This window comes from Dendrobates tinctorius, unplaced genomic scaffold (assembly GCF_039654945.1).
Source record: "Dendrobates tinctorius isolate UK_male_01 unplaced genomic scaffold, ASM3965494v1 ptg000117l, whole genome shotgun sequence".
Classification (NCBI taxonomy): Eukaryota; Metazoa; Chordata; class Amphibia; order Anura; family Dendrobatidae; genus Dendrobates; species Dendrobates tinctorius.
The window spans coordinates 9,606,548-9,626,323 of NW_027361785.1; the positions used below are offsets into that span (position 1 = coordinate 9,606,548).

The following is a 19,776-nucleotide window of genomic DNA, read 5'->3' on the forward strand; positions in this document are numbered from 1 at the left end:
CTATTTCGGCAAGCCCTCCAGGGAAGCCAAAAAACCCTCCCAGTGACGGTCCTTCTCAGGTGGGGGGAAGGCTCTCTCACTTCCTCCCAGCCTGGGAGAGAATCTCATCCAGCACCTGGATCCGACAGATAGTAGGGTCAGGTCTGGAATTAAAGTTCCACCATTGGCCACCACAAAAATTCATTCAGACTCCAGTGCAATCTTCTCAAGAAAGACAAGAGAGTCTGGAAGAGGAGGTATTGTCACTCATACAGAAACTCGTACTGGAAGAAGTTCCGGAAAAAGAAAAAAAGGAAGGCTTTTACTCCCCCCTATTTCTAATAAAGAAACCAGACAATTCCTGGAGGACAATTATAAATCTGAAAGGCCTCAACAGATATTTGATAGTCCCATCATTCAAGATGGAAACCATAAGATCTGCAGTGAAACTCCCCTTTCCTCGGTGTTACATGGCGGTCCTGGATCTCAAGGATGCTTACTATCATGTCCCGATCCGGCAGCAAGACCGCAAATATCTCAGGGTGGCAGTCCAGATAAAATCTCAGTGGCATCACTTTCAATACAGGGCTCTGCCCTTTGGGGTAGCAATAGCCCCCCGGGTCTTCACGAAATTAATTGCGGAGGTCTCGGCACATCTCAGGGAAAAAGATGCTCTGGTAATACCATATCTGGACGACTTCCTGATAGTGGGGAGAGATTTCTCTCACTGTCAGGAACAAGTCAAGATAGTGATGGAGACACTTCAGACTCTGGGTTGGCAACTGAACCTCAAAAAATCCAAATTGGAACCAACAATGATCCAGAATTTTTTGGGCCTAACAATAGACTCGGTGGTGCAGGAATGTCGCCTCCCAGAGGAAAAAGAAGAAAAAATCAAAAACCTAATCAGGACGACATTAAGAAAGCCAGTAATGACTCTGAGGAAAGCCATGTCAGTGTTGGGATCCCTAACTTCCTGCATACCAGCAATAAAATGGGCTCAGTTTCACACAAGGGAACTTCAGTGGTGTGTGTTACAAAACGATCTGAGGCTTCAGGGGCAGTTAGAGCAAAAGCTCACCATCCCGGACCCTGTACTCCAGTCACTCAGGTGGTGGTTACAGATAGAGTCCTCTCCAAGGGGAGTACCCTGGACATATACAGCCTCCAGAGTAATCACGACAGATGCCAGCCCTTGGGGCTGGGGAGCCCATCTAGACACCCTATGGCTTCAAGATCCTTGGGCTCAGGACGAAAAAGATCTATCCTCAAACGAGTGGGAGCTGCTAGCCATCGAAAGGGCGCTGGAAGGTTTACTGACACACCTGACAGGACATCACGTGAAAGTCCTATCAGACAATCGTACAGCAGTAGCATATGTGAACCATCAGGGGGGCACCCGTTCTCGGTCATTAATGAAAATAGTGGGAAGAATCCTGACTCTAGCGGAACGTCAGTTTCTCTCATTATCGGCCCTGCATATCCGAGGTGTGGACAACCTGAAGGCAGACTTTCTGAGCAGGAACCGGTTGAAGCAAGGCGAATGGTGCCTAAAAGAGTCCATTTTTCAACGGATTGTGCTTATGTGGGGGAAACCCATAATAGATCTCTTCGCCTCAAAAACCAACAGAAAGGTTCAAAAGTTCTGCTCTCTAAGTCCAGCAGACATGCCACTGGCGGTAGACGCCTTCAGGATAAAATGGACATCAGGTCTCCTGTACGCCTTCCCTCCGATATGCCTCATTCCATTAGTCCTGAAGAAGATCAGGGAGGACCGAGCCAGAGTAATTATGATAGCTCCCTTTTGGCCAAAAAGGCCGTGGTTCTACTGGCTAAGAGTGATGTCAGTGACAGACCCATGGGTACTCCCAGAGGACCACGACCTCCTAACACAGGGTCCCTTCAATCACCCTCCGAACTCCAGGTTGCATTTGACAGCCTGGAATTTGAAAGGTCACTGTTAGAGAAAAAAGGGTTTTCACAAAGGTTAATTTCCACCCTAATCAGTAGCAGAAAGCCAGTGACTACAAAAATATACGGGAGAATATGGAGAAAATTTTTGTCCACCTCAGGCCCAATACGGGAGGGAGAAGTACCGGTGAGGGCAGTGCTAGAGTTTCTGCAAAGGGGTTTAGACTTGGGCTTAGCTGTCAGCACCCTCAAAGTACACGTTTCAGCCCTGGCAGCATTATTCAACTATGACCTAGCAAATGATAGATGGGTGGCCAGGTTTATCCGGGCCTGTACTAGAGCTAACTCTGTCCCATCTCCTAAACTTAGTCCTATCATCTCTAACAGAAAGTCCATTTGAACCACTAGACGTGACATCAGATAAAGTGTTAACTTTAAAAACAGCCTTATTAGTGGCACTTACATCGGCACGTAGGGTGGGGGACTTACACGCACTGTCAGCAGACCCGCCATACACTCAGGTTATGGACGATAGAGTTGTCTTAAGATTAGACCCAGCATACCTCCCTAAGGTAGTGTCGAAATTCCACAGAGCTCAGGAAGTAGTCTTGCCATCCTTTTGTCTTAACCCCGGTAACAAGAAGGAGGAGAGGCTACATTGCTTAGATGTTAGGAGATGTATCCTACAATATTTAAAGATGACAAAACCCTGGAGGAAACAGAGGGCCCTGTTTGTTTCATATCAGGGGGCAAGGAAGGGCCTTAAAGCCTCTAAGCAAACTATAGCTAGATGGGTGAGAGAGGCCATCATACTAGCATATAGTAGTGCAGGCAGGGCTGTTCCAGAGGACCTAAAAGCCCATTCCACGAGGGCCATGGCAACGTCCTCGGCGGAGAGAGCGGACGCCTCCATCGACCAAATCTGTAAGGCGGCCGCCTGGTCCTCTCCGTCTACCTTTTTCAAGCATTACAGATTAGACCTATCTGCTACCTCTGATCTCACATTCGGGAGAAGAGTGTTACAAGCAGTGATCCCCCCCCCTAAAGAGAATACAAATCTCTGTAACTCTCTCGTGGTGCCGTCATGTAGAATGGAAAAACACGGGTATTACATACCTGGTAATGTGTTTTTTCATGAGACATGACGGCACCCTTATATTCCCGCCCTATTGATCACGTCATTAGTTGGGTGCATTATTAGTATTATACACTCCCTTGGTGTCCGAAATTTAGCAGTATTAAAGTTGTATTATTTATGTGTACACTAACCTGCGGAGTTCCTCTCGTGCTCTGTAAAACAACTGATGCGGAGAGAGGAGCCGCCCCTTTTATCTTGAAGGTTTCCTGTCCTCGCTGGGCGGATCCCCTCTCTCGTGGTGCCGTCATGTCTCATGAAAAAACACATTACCAGGTATGTAATACCCGTGTATACCCATAGCCGCTCCCACCACCTCAACGGCATCGGGAATAGGCATATTGCCCTTCATGTTAATGCACTTGATTACTTTACCCTTAGTCACTCCCACTGACTCAAGGGCACACAGATTAGGTACATTGCTCTACAGTTTCATGCACTAGATAACTGCATTGTCCAGATGACAACCTTGAAAGAAACATGGTTTGATCAATATAAACAGTCAAAAACCGTGCCTCGGCATTCTCTAGTCACATGAAAAAAGAGGGTCCTTGAAGCTATAGATTGTATTGAAAAGCATGCCTACCTTGATCTCTTCTCCCCTCCAGCCGCTGTTCCTGGCTCAGAGGAGCCAATTTATTCTGTAGGTATGCAAAATATGATTGCCATGACCCCAGGGGCTTTACCCTAACAGGGTCCTATAAAATATAAATTCTTCTGGAGACCAGGGGGCCATACCGTGATAGTCACCCCTCCATACCAGGGGGCCATACACGAGATGGTTACCCTTCACACCAGGGGGCCATACCTGAGATGATTACCTTTCAAAACCAGGGTGCCATACCTGAAATGGTTACCCTTCCAAACCCAGGGGTGGTCATACTGTGATGAACCCCCCCCCCCCCCCAAACCAGAGGTCCATACTTAATATGGTTACCCCTACTGACCAATTTATAAATAACTTCAAGGACCAGGACCCACTAACAGGAAAATAAATAACTGGGTTTTTTTTTTGTTTTTTTTTTTGTTTGTTTTTGTTTTCGTTTTTTAAATTTTCAATTCATGTTCATATTAAAATAAACATAAAATAAACATCAAAGCATAAATAACATTAACACGCTGGGGGGAGTCCTTGAAGCTCCCAAATCTGGTGATTACCAAACATAAAATGTACCAACAATTACTCCCAGCCATTACCCCACTAGCTCGGGAGCCCCATAGCCACAAGGGTTCCAATGTTCACTTGAATTTCCTGGGGATCCGACAAACCCTTGCCGAAACTTCCCTCCACCTTTCACCAGGTCCAGAACCATATTAACTTCCAAAAAGAGGAATCCATATCCCAATGGATCCCCCAGACCAATTTCTAACCAACTTCAAGGACCCCCCCAACCACCAGGCTCCAGGTAATACACTCAGGTCTGTGCTATCCGCCATCTTAAGTAATATAAAATAAGCACTTGGTGGGTATACACCGATCCCTTTTTTTTTTAAAGTATTATTCACACCTTTATTAAAACAAACATACAATAAAACATCAAAGCATAAATAATATTAACACGCTGGTAGGGAGTCCTTGAAGCTCCCAAAATTTGGTGATTACCAAACATAAAGTGAACATAATATGTACCAACAATTACTCCCAGCCTTACCTCACTAGCTCGGGAGCACCATAACCACAAGGGTTCCAATCTTCACTTGAATTTCCTGGGGATCCGACAAACCCTTGCCGAAACTCCCCTCCACCTTTCACCAGATCCAGAACCATATTAAATTCCAAAAGGAGGTAACCATATCCCATTGGATCCCCAAGACCATATTTAACCAACTTCAAGGACCCCTCCAACCGCTCAAGATGTGGGATAAGTGAGGGTGAAAACCATGCAGGTTTACAACCAAGGTATACAACAGGTTAATAATGGAAAATATCCCATCGTAAGGTCCAGAAATAGACAGAGATGGGCAATGCTGTGTTATATGCTGTAACCATAAATGAGAAGCCGCCTGCTCCTCTAAAGCAGTTACAGACAGACTCTAATCACCAGCTTCGCATAAATGGTGAGAAATATGTAGGTCTAATATAAGCTGCCTGCAGCCATAGGTGTGTGAGCAGAAAACTGCAAGTTCTGTATCCCAGTCAGTCGCTCTACTACATACAATTACAATAGATGAGAGACAGGGCTGAAAACTGGGCCCATGATGTGTTTTCCAGAGCAATGTGCAGCATCACACTAGGAGTGCCCCCTCACTGCCCGCCATGTGCTGAGTTATTAGTGCACACTCAAATGTGCCGAGTTACTCCACGATTATTTATTTTACACCTGATCAAACATAATCCATTCAGGCCTGTTCTATCCACCATCTTAGGTAATATAAAATAAGCTCTTGGTGGGTATACTCTGATCCTGCAAACATATGATGGGGACAATATACAGAGACAGGATGGATATATCCAGCAGGACAGCATGTAATATAAGAGGACTAAGGCTGGTTTCACATTAGCGCATTTTACATGCAGCGCACGGCGCTGCTAAGCCCCGCCGCCTGCCCGCCCCATCCGGTCATCGCCTCCTACTATCGCACATGACTGCATGCGATCTGCGCACCCTATCTTTAGCATAGGGTGCGCAGACCATGCACTGGCCGTGCGCTAGTAGGATTTTGGCGTGCGCTGCGCACTTTTGAATGTGCGCCGAGCGCGCCAAAATGCAACACGGTACGTTCGGCGCACACTGGCGCACCTTCAAAAGTGCGCAGCACACGCCAAAAACCTGCTATCGCACGGCCAGCGCACGGTCTGCGCACCCTATGCTAAAGATAGGGTGCGCAGATCGCATGCAGCCGTGTGCGATAGTAGGAGGCGATGACAGGATGGGGCGGGCAGGGGGCGGGGCTTAGCGGCGCCGTGTGCTGCATGTAAAATGCGCTAATGTGAAACCAGCCTTAGGCAGCAATAGCTACAGAAGTTAAGCACTAAGCTGGAAGTCATGTCCAGATTATATGTACAGCCAGGAAAATGACCTGGAGACACAGGATGTTTCCGTATATGATCCGTATATAGCAGAGTGAGGAGTGATATCATGTATACAGACCTGTGGTACAGGTTAAGTATACAGCACAGGAATAGAGCCTTTACACATACAGTATACCACATATAGTGAGTAACCTGGTTACACTGGATCTGCACACCCAGCCTCACAGTATGTAACAGAGATGAGGTCACATACAGATCATCAGACTCCATAACTGGGAAGGGGGATAATCAGCACACAGCAGGGTCAGTATACAGTGCACTAACATGAAGTGCAGCCTTTCATCATCATACATATACCATACCCTGACTGCTCCTCTCACCTTGAAAAAGGGAGGATGATTGACCTCATGGAGATCAACATCCGACACTGCGGAGACACCATCACGTGTTTCTCAAGGCAGTGATTCTAGAGCACTGCCCCCATCCCTTATGGGAAATATGTAAAACATGCAAAAACATAAGCCGCGGAGACACCATCACATGTTTCTCAACGCAAGCAATGACTAGCCAGGTCTTTCACCGGGAAGGAACAACCACGGGAAGGGCAGTCTCCAATGAAGGAAACCACCTATGCCAATACATGGTATCCATCCACAGACAGCTGTTTCGGGGTATTGCCCCTCATCAGTGTGGAGTAGGAAACTGGCTAGTAGGAGCAATGCCTAGTAAAAGACCATGAAAAAGGGAGGATGATTGACCTCATGGAGATCAACATCCGACACTGCGGAGACACCATCACGTGTTTCTCAACGCAGTGATTCTAGAGCACTGCCCCCATCCCTTATGGGAAATATGTAAAACATGCAAAAACATAAGCCGCGGAGACACCATCACATGTTTCTCAACGCAAGCAATGACTAGCCAGGTCTTTCACCGGGAAGGAACAACCACGGGAAGGGCAGTCTCCAATGAAGGAAACCACCTATGCCAAAACATGGTATCCATCCACAGACAGCTGTTTCGGGGTATTGCCCCTCATCAGTGTGGAGTAGGAAACTGGCTAGTAGGAGCAATGCCTAGTAAAAGACCATGAAAAAGGGAGGATGATTGACCTCATGGAGATCAACATCCGACACTGCGGAGACACCATCACGTGTTTCTCAACGCAGTGATTCTAGAGCACTGCCCCCATCCCTTATGGGAAATATGTAAAACATGCAAAAACATAAGCCGCGGAGACATCATCACATGTTTCTCAACGCAAGCAATGACTAGCCAGGTCTTTCACCGGGAAGGAACAACCACGGGAAGGGCAGTCTCCAATGAAGGAAACCACCTATGCCAAAACATGGTATCCGTCCACAGACAGCTGTTTCGGGGTATTGCCCCTCATCAGTGTGGAGTAGGAAACTGGCTAGTAGGAGCAATGCCTAGTAAAAGACCATGAAAAAGGGAGGATGATTGACCTCATGGAGATCAACATCCGACACTGCGGAGACACCATCACGTGTTTCTCAACGCAGTGATTCTAGAGCACTGCCCCCATCCCTTATGGGAAATATGTAAAACATGCAAAAACATAAGCCGCGGAGACACCATCACATGTTTCTCAACGCAAGCAATGACTAGCCAGGTCTTTCACCGGGAAGGAACAACCACGGGAAGGGCAGTCTCCAATGAAGGAAACCACCTATTCCAATACATGGTATCCATCCACAGACAGCTGTTTCGGGGTATTGCCCCTCATCAGTGTGGAGTAGGAAACTGGCTAGTAGGAGCAATGCCTAGTAAAAGACCATGAAAAAGGGAGGATGATTGACCTCATGGAGATCAACATCCGACACTGCGGAGACACCATCACGTGTTTCTCAACGCAGTGATTCTAGAGCACTGCCCCCATCCCTTATGGGAAATATGTAAAACATGCAAAAACATAAGCCGCGGAGACACCATCACATGTTTCTCAACGCAAGCAATGACTAGCCAGGTCTTTCACCGGGAAGGAACACCTGTATCTCAATACATGTGACTTCCCAGCTCCACCATAGTAATGGCAGACACTGTATGTGTCCCTGCTCTGTCCTATCATACATAAACCCAGGACTCATGAAGACTCTGTATAATACAGCAGTAATGTGGTATATCAGAAATGTCTGCAGGGAGGTCACACAAAAGCTGCCTCTACAATAAGTGAGGGAACATGGCAGCTACATGAATTTCTGAGGTAATCTTGATCCCATATATGATGTAGGAGCTGATACTACCCTAGTACACACTACACAATGTCCGAGGTGAATGCAGAGTAGTATATCAAGCATGTCTGCAGGGAGGTAACACAGAAGTTGTCTCACAGTCTGTGAGGAAAATGTAGCATGCACATGAGGGACATGGCAGCTACATGAATTGCTGAGGTAATATTGGTCCCATACATAATGTAGGAGCTGATACTACACTGGTACATGATGTCTGAGGTGAATGTGCTCCTATCATCTGTCATGTGAGGTGATAATCCCATTATACTCCCTGAAACTGCAGACATGCTTCGTCCTGTTCATTCTGTGTAAGAAAGAGGGAGAGAGACAGATTTCCTGTTCTAAATAAGCCCCACCCACCTCACAGTAACTCACCAGGCACAGACATACTGTGCTTCTTACTCTGAAAGCAACATCACTCGTGCTTAACATCTACACCACTATGCCTAAAAAGCTGCAGGAGTAAAGGTCCACCCATCCCCAAGTCATGTCCTCCTCCGCCTATGGCTCCAGTAGTTTCTATATATGTACTTATGTGTATGTGTGTGTGTGTATATGTATGTATGTATGTGTGTGTGTGTATATATATATATATATATATATATATATATATATATATCTATATGTGTGTTCATGCATGTATGTGTATATATAATACACTGCTCAAAAAAATAAAGGGAACACTAAAATACCACATCCTAGATATCTCTGAATGAAATATTCCAGTTGCAAACTTTTATTCATTGCATCGTGGAATGTGTTCAGAACAATAAAACATAACAATTATCAATGTAAATCAAAATGAATATCCCATGGAGGTCTGGATTTGGAATGATACTCAAAATCCAAGTGGAAAATCAAATTACAGGCTGATCCAACTTCAATGGAAATGCCTCATGTCAAGGAAAAGATGCTCGATATTGTGTGTGTGTGTGGCCTCCACGTGCCTGTATGACCTCCCTACTGTACAACGCCTGGGCATGCTCCTGATGGGGCGGCGGATGGTCTCCTGACTGATCTTCTCCCAGACCTTGACTAAAGCATCTGCCAACTCCTGGACAGTCTGTGGTGCATGGGGCGAGACATGATGTCTCAGATGTGCTCAATCAGATTCAGGTCTGAGGAACTGCTGACACTCCAGCCACATGAGGGTCTGGCATTGTCTTGCATTAGGAGGAACCCATGGCCAACCGCACCAGCATATGGTCTCACAAGGGGTCTTAGGATCTCATCTCTGTACCTAACGGCAGTCAGGCTACCTCTGGTGAGCACATGGAGGGCTGTGCAGCCCTCCAAAGAATTGCCACCCCACGCCATTACAGACCCACTGCCAAACCAGTCATGCTGAAGGATGTTGCAGGCAGCAGATCGCTCTCCACGGCGTCTCCAGACTCTGTCACATCTGTCACATGTGCTCAGTGTGAACCTGCTTTCATCTGTGAAGAGCACAGGGCGCCAGTGGTGAATTTGCCAATCCTGGTGTTCTGTGGAAAATGCCAAGTGTCCTGCACGGTATTGGGCTGTGAGCCCCTATCCTTGTATGCATGCCCCCCTCATCCCTATCCTGGTGTGCATGGCCCCCTCATCCCTATCCTGGTATGCATGGCCCCCTCATCCCTAGCCTGGTAGGCATGTCCCCCTTATCCCTAGACTGGTATGCATGGCCCCCATCTTGTCATGGCATGCGTGGTCCCATCCTTATCCTGGTATGATTGTCCCCCATCCCTATCCTGGTATACATGGCCCCTCATCCCTATCCTGGTATGCATGGCCCCATCCTTATCCTGGTATGCATGGCCCTCATCAGAAAAACATGAAAAAAAACATAAGCCATTATACTTACCTTCCCTGCTCGCACTCGCAATGTCTTGTTTCAATGCCAGCAGTTGCTTGTAAGCAGCGCATGGCAGGGACATCATGTGCTGCTTACAAGCTAAGGACAGCTGCAGGACTATGTGCGTGGAGTGAATATGTGCTCTTTAATAGCGAGCACAGTGTTAGTCACAGCCACCGACTTCCAGCAGCTGCCGAGCTATCACATGTGCAGCTACTAAAAGGAATGAATATTCACTGAATTCCACGCCTATGGGAGTGGAGAGCAGTGAATTTTCTTTGCCTTAAGTAGCAGGCACACGCAAACACCTGGCAGCTGCAGGATACCGGCTGCTCTGATTAACAGCGAGTTTGCTATTAAAAAGAAAGTAATATTTACTGAATGCAGGGAATATTTATTTCTGTTTAGCAGCTGGCAAAGGAGATAGCTCCTCCCTCCTGTGACCCGCTGCTCCGCCTCTGCCGCTCCCTCACCTCTGCACCACAGCCAGAGCATATACTTCCGGACTATAAGACGCACTCCCCGTTTATGGAGGAAAAATGCATCTTATAGTCCGAAATATACGGTGTGTGTGTATGTATGTATGTATATAATGTGTGTATAAATGTATGTATATAATATTATTTTTTTTTTGTGATTTTATTTATTTTTTTACTTGCTCTCAGTATAGTCTAACAAGCTTGCTAGAGTCTGGTGACCCAGATGTTGTCTTGACAACCTCAGGTCACCACGGCAATGATTGGCCCCTCTCGATAACATCACGGGGGTGCTGATTGGAGGGCAGAGGGAGCCCCCTCCCTCTACCTGCCTTCTAAATGCTGCAGTATATATCAATCACAGCATTTAGGTGGTTAAACTGCCAGAAGCTGTGTGGGCACAACTCCTGGAAGTGGGAGTCGGGTGTCAGCTATGATGTTAGTGGAACACCCTGCGACGATCACGCGTGTACATTTTTTGTGTGCGCAAAATCGCCAGGACGTACTCAGAACGTCCAAGGTTGGGAAGTTATTCACAACCAGGACGTACTGAGTCCATCCATAATCGTGAAGGAGTTAAAATTAGCCATGCTTTGCCTATTTGGACTACATACTGCTGTAGAATTGCTAGACTATAAGCTGGAAAGAAGGAAACCTTTAGAATTTTAGAAAAAAAACAAAACATCTGTATATTGTAGGAAGCAGTTCCAACACTGTAGAAGAAAAGTCCCTTAATGAGTGATATTCCTGCTTGCTCCCCAGCCAGTCCAACATTCTGGTTGCTGGGGAAGCGTTTGCTCCTGATTGATTCACAGTTCAGGCCAGCACATTATTGAGCTTCTGGCCTGAATGTGTGCTCTCTCAGCTTGTGATGGGCAGGTGGGCAGTACTGTAGAATGGCTCCAGGACTACTTTGCACATTCAATAGCCATTCTATAGAAATGTATGAGGTAGAGGAGAGTATTTGGTGCGAGCGCACATCTGTTGACATAGCTCAGTGGTTAGCGCTGTTGTCTTGTGACACTGCGTTCCTGGGTTTGATTTCAAGCATCAGCATGAAATTTGTATGTTTTTCCCATGTTTGCATTGGTTTTCTCCTGCTACTCAGATTTCCTTTTACACTCCACATGTTGATAGGATAAATGGCATCCTATCAAATTTTCGCTAATTTGTACAAGTTGGTGATATTAAGCTCCATTTGGGACAGAGACTGATGCAAATGGTGGAGCTTTTTGTACTGTACTGCAGAATATGTTGGCGCCACATGAGGTAAAGAAATAATAACTAGTGATTACCTTGAGTTTATGGTGCGCTCTGGTGAATTTATATCAAAAGAGCATATGCAAGCTTGGGAAATACTTGAACTTCCTGCAATAAATGTGCTGTGTTTTGTTTTGTTTTTTTTTCGTCCGCAGATTTCTCTTGAAGAACTTGATCGGAATTTGGTAATTAAAGTCAATAAAGACGCAGTCATGAAAATAGCGGTAGCTGGTGACCTTTTCACATTTGACAAAGGGTTGTACCAGCTGAATCTAACAGTAGGAGGCATTCCCTTTAAGCGTCATGACCTGATCCAACCAGTAAGTGCTCCCCTAAAGAATAATTAGAAAGAGGTCAGCGGTTTTAGCTCGCATTGAAATGTGTTAACCCTTTACCTGTTTCTGCTCTCAGATGAACACTCGCATGGATGGCTGTATGAGGAGCTGGAACTGGCTGAATGGTGAAGAGACATCTATACAGGAGACTGTGCAAAAGTCCGAGAAAATGCAGTGTTTCCTGGTTGCTGGAAGAGGATCTTTTTATCCAGGAAGAGGATTTGCTCTTTTTGTCATTGATTATGGTAAGTAAAGTAAAACAGAATTATGTAATGATGTGCACTTAAAACCCATGAGGTATGTTATGCTACAAATTAAAGATATAATGGTACACAAAGATATAAAGGAGAGCACTAAAATACTGATGGACTTAATTAAAAATGTTACAACAGTATAGATCTAATGTGAATACCCTTCAAATAAAGATAACTACAATAAAGTAACAGATTATTCTTTATCCTTTATGTGGGTATATAACCCTGTGCCACAACATGTTTCATCTTTCCTTCCTCAGGTGACGAATCAACTCATTCACCACCTGAGGAAGGAAACACGAAACACTTTGTGGCATTGGGTTGTATACTAACATGAAGGGTAAGGTGATACTTTATTGTAGTTATCATCTTTATTTAATGGGTATTCACATTCTTAGATCTCTGCAAGGAGCAAGCTATTAGTTATTACTTTAATTATATCAGTATTTTTCTAGCACTCTCCTATGTACCATTATGCTGTTAATAAGTTTGTGTGCCTCCCACTAAACATAATTATTTATTGTAATACCCTGTTTATGGAACCCCACTACGTGGATCCTTTTTAATTTTGAAATTAATTTGACATTTTACTGTATACTGTTAAACTTTATTACCAACTTATGATCCATATTTTCTACAAAAATTGGTATTCGTATGGCTGCATATTTCTGGAGTGATCTGTGGATTTTATTTGCAGATGAATTGAGTAAAAAAAAAACAACTCTGTAAATTAGGCGCTAAACATTATTGCCGGGACTAGCACAATTGCCTTACAACACTTGGATGCCATATTGAGCACAGACATAAGTCCAGCGCTGTATTCAACTCTCCAACTCCTTCTGATTATGGCCTTACGGCTGGGAGAAAATAAGGGAAATAAGTCTCCTGTGCTGGCACTAACAATTACAAGCTATCCTTTGGATATCAGAGCCTACTGACATCTAATTGTATTTTAGGTTTAGTTTCAGATGTAAAAAAGGCAAAATCTACTAGAATTGTGTTCTCATGTCTGTGTGGATTTCTCCCTCATAGACTTTCAATCAGTATGTTTTTGGTATCTTCTAAAATGGGATATACCGTATTTGTCAACAGTGGGGCAGCACAGTGGCTCAGTAGTTAGCACTGCAGCCTTGCAGCACTGGAGTCCTGGGTCCATATCCCACCAAGGACGACATCTGCAAGTAGCTTGTATGTTCTCCCTGTGTTTGTGTGGGTTTCCTTCGGGTTCTCCGGTTTCCTCCCAGATTCCAAAGGTTGTGAGCCCCATCGGAGACAGTGCCAATAATGAGTAAAATAAATACTATTTAATTCTTATGCTCAATATTTATCACAGTGGTTCATGCTGTTTGATGAATCTGGTCAAGGTTAAGTTTATGCCACCTATTAGTTGGCCTGCTGTGTTCTGGAAAAGTGCACCACAATTTTGGCAGTGTTGCACTGCATGACATGTGATGCCCTTTTCAAACAAGGTCAAGTTGAAGTATCAAACATGGCACAGAAAGTGTCTAAAACAATAAATATGGTACAAGTTATTAAAAACTGTTTTTTTGGTACATAATGCTACAGAATTCTTTAGCATTTAGCTTGATACATCTCCCTCAATGACTGAAGTCAAAACCTTATCTGTACAGTGCTGCAAATTGAAACATTCAGATTTCATTTTTTTCTATCCCTTATGACATTTTCCTAATTTCTTATAGTGCATTTATCCAATGAAATGCAATATGAGGTAAACTGGAGTATAGAGGTCAGTGCGGAGATCAATCCTGCAACAGATACTGGAGTGCTCTTTGCTCTTGTGTCAGACGATAAGGAAGTCCCTCTTTCACTAGCACTGGTTGATTATCATTCCACCGTAAAAGTGAAACGCCAGGTAAGAACTGCTTATGTCAGTAATACAGACATTGACATGTGCTTACTACAGCAAAGACTTTGCAAACAAAGAGTCATTTTTACAATTAGTTATTTTTAAGCATGTTACTAATTATATCTGGTTGGCTAATTACCCTTTTGCAAAGTGATAAGTCATCTCTTGCTTTCGAATCTGGTGTATTGATGAAAAGAGAGATGGATCCATCTGCTCCATCTCCCATCACTGTTCGCAGCAGTGCTAGATGTATAATATGGTTTAGGTTATATTCATATTATGTATTAGCCATCAAAAGCTGCAGCTGGCCATTCATATTATGTATTAGCCTATGGTCAATCGCTCCAGTGGGGTTTAAGTCTGAAGCCCTGGAAAATTGAATGTCAAAAGATCAAAGCTCGACTAATCAGCTGAAAGCGAAGAGTGTATCGTCCGTATAATAAAAGGGCTTGTCTCACAAAGACTGAAAACTGGACTGCCCAATCAGACACTGGTACTCCTGTTGAGTGATACTTCAAGGCTATATTCGGCAGCACGGTGGCTCAGTGGATAGGACTGCAGCCTTGCAGTGCTGGAGTCCTGGGTTTATGCATCTATTCTGTTTTTAATCAATTTTTTTGGAATAAAGTCTTTTGATTTTAACCATCCTTTGGTCGAACTTGCTGGAACATCTCCCAAGTACTGTGAGGAAGACAGTCTTCAGGACAGGGGCAGAATAGTCCCCGTTGCCAACTGGGCTATCCCCCCTCTCCCCTGCAGCTTCCCGGCCTAAATTTAGTCCCCGGCTTCCACTGTGGCCTACTACAGCGCTAGGCCTCGCCCCCGCAGGCCGCCCAATGACACGCGCTGCAACTCCGCTCTAGCTCCCCCAATCCGACAAGCTTTTCCCACTCTGGCCGCCCGCGCTAGGCCACGCCCCCCGCAGGCCGCCCAATCACATGCGCTGCAGCTCCGCTCTAGCTCCGCCCACTCCACCCACTGCGGCCGAACGAACAATCTGCGCACCTCTCTCTCCTGGTCCCAGCGTCACCGCGAGTGGTGCATGGAGAGCGGGGCTTTGGAGGAAGGAAGACAGCGTGGCTGTGTAGAGTGGGAGAGCGGGGCTGTGGAGGAAGAGAACGGGTCTGTGGACGGGGAGAGCAGGGCTGTGGAGGGAGAGAGCGGGAGAGCACGGCTGTGGACGAAGAGACCGGGGCTGTGGAGGAACACCGGGACATGAATGTAGAGCGCGGCTGCAGAGGGATAGAACGGGATGGCGGGTGGAGAGCGGGGATGTTAAGGAAGACAGCAGGACCCACAGTTAGGTACTATGCCCGGGCAATACCGGGCTCTCCAGCTAGTTTCCAATAATTATTAAACATTTCCATTTAACCATACATAGCTTGTTTGTTACAGATAATAGTAAAATGTAAAAAAAATATATTGTTAAGAATAAAATGCATTTAGGATTGGTTGTTAACTTCTCATGCCAACCATAGAGTAAATACTAGGTTATTCATTTCCATCGAGATTTCTCACTTTGGACCAGCACTGAAACAAGCTGTTTCATATTCTTCATATGACTGTCACATAACTAGACATCAAAAGCTGCTGCTGGCCATTCTCCCCTAGTATACCAGATGTGCCTTTCTACCTAGGTTAGGCAAGGTTCACGCCATGTTTTTTCATCCAGGTTAAAGTATTTTTTTTGGCTAGGGGTGGGTGAAGGAGGTTTGGCGAATTTGTAAAAAAAAACCTGATGCAACAGGAACGATACATGATGCAGATTCTGTTTGTTTTCTGTTTATTGGGGTTATCCAGTGCCTCTCCCTTCCATACTGGCGATGGAGACTTGACAGGTCATGTGCACATGCATCAGCAATTGTGTATGCAGACTACTTTAATAGGACTTGTGCATAATACCAGTCTCTCAAAACAATATGTACACATGTCAACAGCCCCCCTTGATGCGGAATTCAGCAGGGCAAGATTACCCCTTGAAAAAATGCAATCTATATGGGTCATTGGATAGGAATTTTATTGAATTCTGTTTTAAGATTCTTCTTTTTTTTTTTAATCTTGGAAAAATTAAACACCATAGAAAATTCGGTATAACAGGATGTGCAAAAGCAATGTGAGCCGGGGCCATATAGTGCATGTTTGCTGAGCCTATTGACAGCTGTTTTATCTCTTCTCTTTATATGCAGTTCATCATCCTGTCAGTAAAGAACACTGTGGTTTGTAGACTAGAAGTAAATGTCTGTGATAAAGAGCACATGGTGGCGATATCTGCCAGAAGAGACCATATACAGCTTTCGTTCGATGGGATCCTTGGAGAAGTGGAATTGTTTGAAACAGAACTACAGATTATTCTTTCCACCTTAAATGACTATATACATCAGGGAGTGAAAACATATATAGGAGGATTGCCAGGTAAATATTAATCTGATGGGAAAGAAACTATACTGTTATCTGGAGGTGTATCTAATCAGATTCACTTTATGATTTTGATGTTGCCATGCTTTTTTCTCTTTCTTTTACCTTATTTGTAGATGTGGAAGTCACTCGTACCCCGATTACTGCATTCTACCAAGGCTGCATGACTATAACTGTTCAAGGAGAGACCCTGGACTTGGACAATGCAGTGCACAAACATAATGATATTACCTCCCACTCATGCCCACCGATTAAGCCTCTGAAATAGATACAGCACACTTTTTTTTAACCAAGTATCTTTTTTTATACATGTATAAATTATTCTGCAGTATTGTGTGTATAGTTTCGTAAAACACTGAAATTATGTAGAACCTACTGATTTTTACATGGTGTCAAAGATTGAGAAGCTCCTTTTTTATTGGATAAGGATTGTAATATATTGTAAATATTTCAGAAAATTAATATTAATTACCAAAAACCTGTGTGGACAGTTCCTCAAGGAGGTTTATTATCAATGGAAAACTGTGGTAATGTGGAAATGAGATCCCAAACTGGAAATGTATTATATTTTTAATAGCAATCATTGCTTTTTAATTACCAATTTACAAGTTAAAATAAAAAAAAATATTAAAAATAATGTCAAATCTTTTTAATTTGCCTATACCGTCTTCTTTTAAAATGTAGGAATAAGCCCAAGTGGGAAAATTAATTTTAGTTGGCACTCTGTGCTTCTGTGCTACTAAGGAAAATGAAAATTCCTTAACAGCAGTAAGCGCAGTGTCGCTGAAAATAATGTGTTATATGTAGCGTCTTTTATATATGCCACTGATGTCACAAGTCCCTAATACATTAAGCTAGACAGGGCCGCATGCCCAGGTTGAAATCTAGTATATTACCCATTTTCAGATGTGCTCATTTCTTTATTGTAAATGGATTAAGTCCATGAAATATGGCTGTGATATATATACATATATATATGACTCTGGCAAAAATTAAGAGACCACCACATCAAAACCCTGTCATGGGCAGCCCATTCTCCAGACCTGAACCCCATTGAAAACCTCTGGAATGTAATCAAGAGGAAGAGGGATAGTCACAAGCCATCAAACAAAGAACTGCTTAAATTTTTTGTGCCAGAAGCAGTGTGAAAGACTGGTAGAAAGCATGCCAAGACGCATGAAAGCTGTTATTAAAAATAATGGTTATTCCACAAAATATTGATTTCTGAACTCTTCCTGAGTTATAAAATTAGTATTGTTGTTTCTAAATGATTATGAACTAGTTTTCTTTGCATTATTTGAGGTCTGAAACCACTGTTTTTTGTTTTTTTTAAATTTTGACCATTTCTCCTTTTCAAAAAAAAACAAAAAACTAAATTTATTGCTTGGAAATTCGGAGACATGTCAGAAGTTTGTAGACTAAAAGAGCAATTTACATTTTACTAAAAAATATACCTATTAAGAGAAAAATCAGACAAACTGCATTCTGTGAAGGTGGATCTTCTGTTTCTGACCCCTAGTAATGCTGAAATATTGACTTGTATAAATAGCTCCTCATACCTGTAATGTGTCCCATAGGTATGGTGTGTGTCCCTGTATCAGCCGGCTACCATCTGTCCATCATGCCTCTGTCCTGTGTCTGGGTGCCGCCTATCATCCGTCCATCATGCCCCTTGTCTTGTGTCTGGGCACCGCCCACCATCCGTCCATCATGATGCCCCTGTGCGACTCTGCCTCCTCATCAAAAAATACAGACCATGATTCATCAATACCAGTGAACAATGCTGGTCTTGATGAGAGGGCATATTGGGGCCAGTCTCTCCTGACTCATTAAGAATCATGCCTCTTAATGAATCCAGCATATCTGAAAAGTGGCGTACGCCTCACCACTAACCTTACTCCATTCAGGGACATGTTTGCCCAACATCAAGTTACACAAAAATTTTACAACTCATAAAATGTTTTACATCAGACTTTCAGATGAAAGCACTTTAAGCAATGATTTATCGAATAATTCATGCCAGAATTCTGGCGTAAAAGCTTTGAAAAGTCGCAAAATGTTGGTGCAACTTCGAGTTGCGTCTAAATATTGCAACTTTTGCCTTCATCACGCCAATTTCTCTAAGCTCTGCCTATTTGAGGACAGAGGCTCGGCAGGGACGTGACACCACAGCTCCCCTAATTCATGATGAGCTGTAGCATTCCATTCCCCAGAAATCTCACTCCAGTATCTGATTGTAGTGAGATTTCAGGTGTATCACATGGAGGGGCATACCACTCGTCAGACACTCCAGATACATGAAGAGGCATACACCTCTTCACGAATCCGAAGCATCGGACTCCAGCACATCTCATCATCGAAAGTGTCGTGAACAACATTGGGCTTGATGAATTGGGCCCTTTGAAGCAAGGCCACAGTCTTTGAAAACAAATCTCCAGTTCCTTCTACTATTTTGACACTCATCATTATATTGTATCACTTTTAAGCAAAGACTACAGGGTAATATTACGTTTAAAGCTAACAGTTTATTTGCTCACATTTGCAGAAGAGTGACATAACAGAGGTATCAAAAAAGAGAAGATATGTGAATCACAGCAAATGGTGAAATGTATTTTATTCTGTTTGTACCATATTCATAACTTCTGTAGTGTATAGTATTTGTTTAGTGCAAGAACAGTTAAATACTGGAGAAAGAGCTGAAAAAGCGCACTCCAACAAGTAACACATAGTAAAATATACTGATGCAGAGCTCTGTCTCGTCTAGACTATTCAGTCACTAATCTCATGACTGGTGTGAACACTTTTTCTGGTTAGGTAACTATTTAGTTGGAAGGAATGTGAGGTTTCATTAGTTCTGCAGAAAGCCCTTGCAAGTCTTGTTTTCCTGCCAGTGAATGTGCGGAAGGTCCATGCATCAAGGAACATAAGGCGGTGGTTTCTCCCCTGGTAGCAGAATTGTGGATGCGTATTGAGAATGTGGATTAGAAGAAAGTCCGTTCATCGAATTGGAGTTTGATGGATTCTGGATATCGTCTGATAAGGAAATATCTGCAGAGGAAGTAGCTGGATAGGATCCTGATGGCT

The 19,776-nt window shown here is 43.9% G+C and overlaps 2 protein-coding genes across 2 annotated transcripts in view; one reads left to right on the forward strand and one right to left on the reverse strand.

Moving 5' to 3' along the window:
- Positions 1–17,329, forward strand: part of GAS6 (growth arrest specific 6) — a 147,768-nt gene extending 130,439 nt beyond the window's left edge. The window contains 5 exon segments of the mRNA XM_073590521.1: positions 11,977–12,141; positions 12,233–12,401; positions 14,111–14,283; positions 16,464–16,689; positions 16,809–17,329. Of these exon segments, the coding sequence (XP_073446622.1) occupies positions 11,977–12,141; positions 12,233–12,401; positions 14,111–14,283; positions 16,464–16,689; positions 16,809–16,960 (885 nt within the window). The 3' untranslated portion in view covers positions 16,961–17,329.
- Positions 17,330–19,197: 1,868 nt separating this feature from the next.
- Positions 19,198–19,776, reverse strand: part of TMEM255B (transmembrane protein 255B) — a 122,656-nt gene continuing 122,077 nt past the window's right edge. The window contains exon 9 of the mRNA XM_073590605.1: positions 19,198–19,774. Within this exon, the coding sequence (XP_073446706.1) occupies positions 19,607–19,774 (168 nt within the window). The 3' untranslated portion in view covers positions 19,198–19,606. The remainder of the gene's footprint in view (positions 19,775–19,776) is intronic.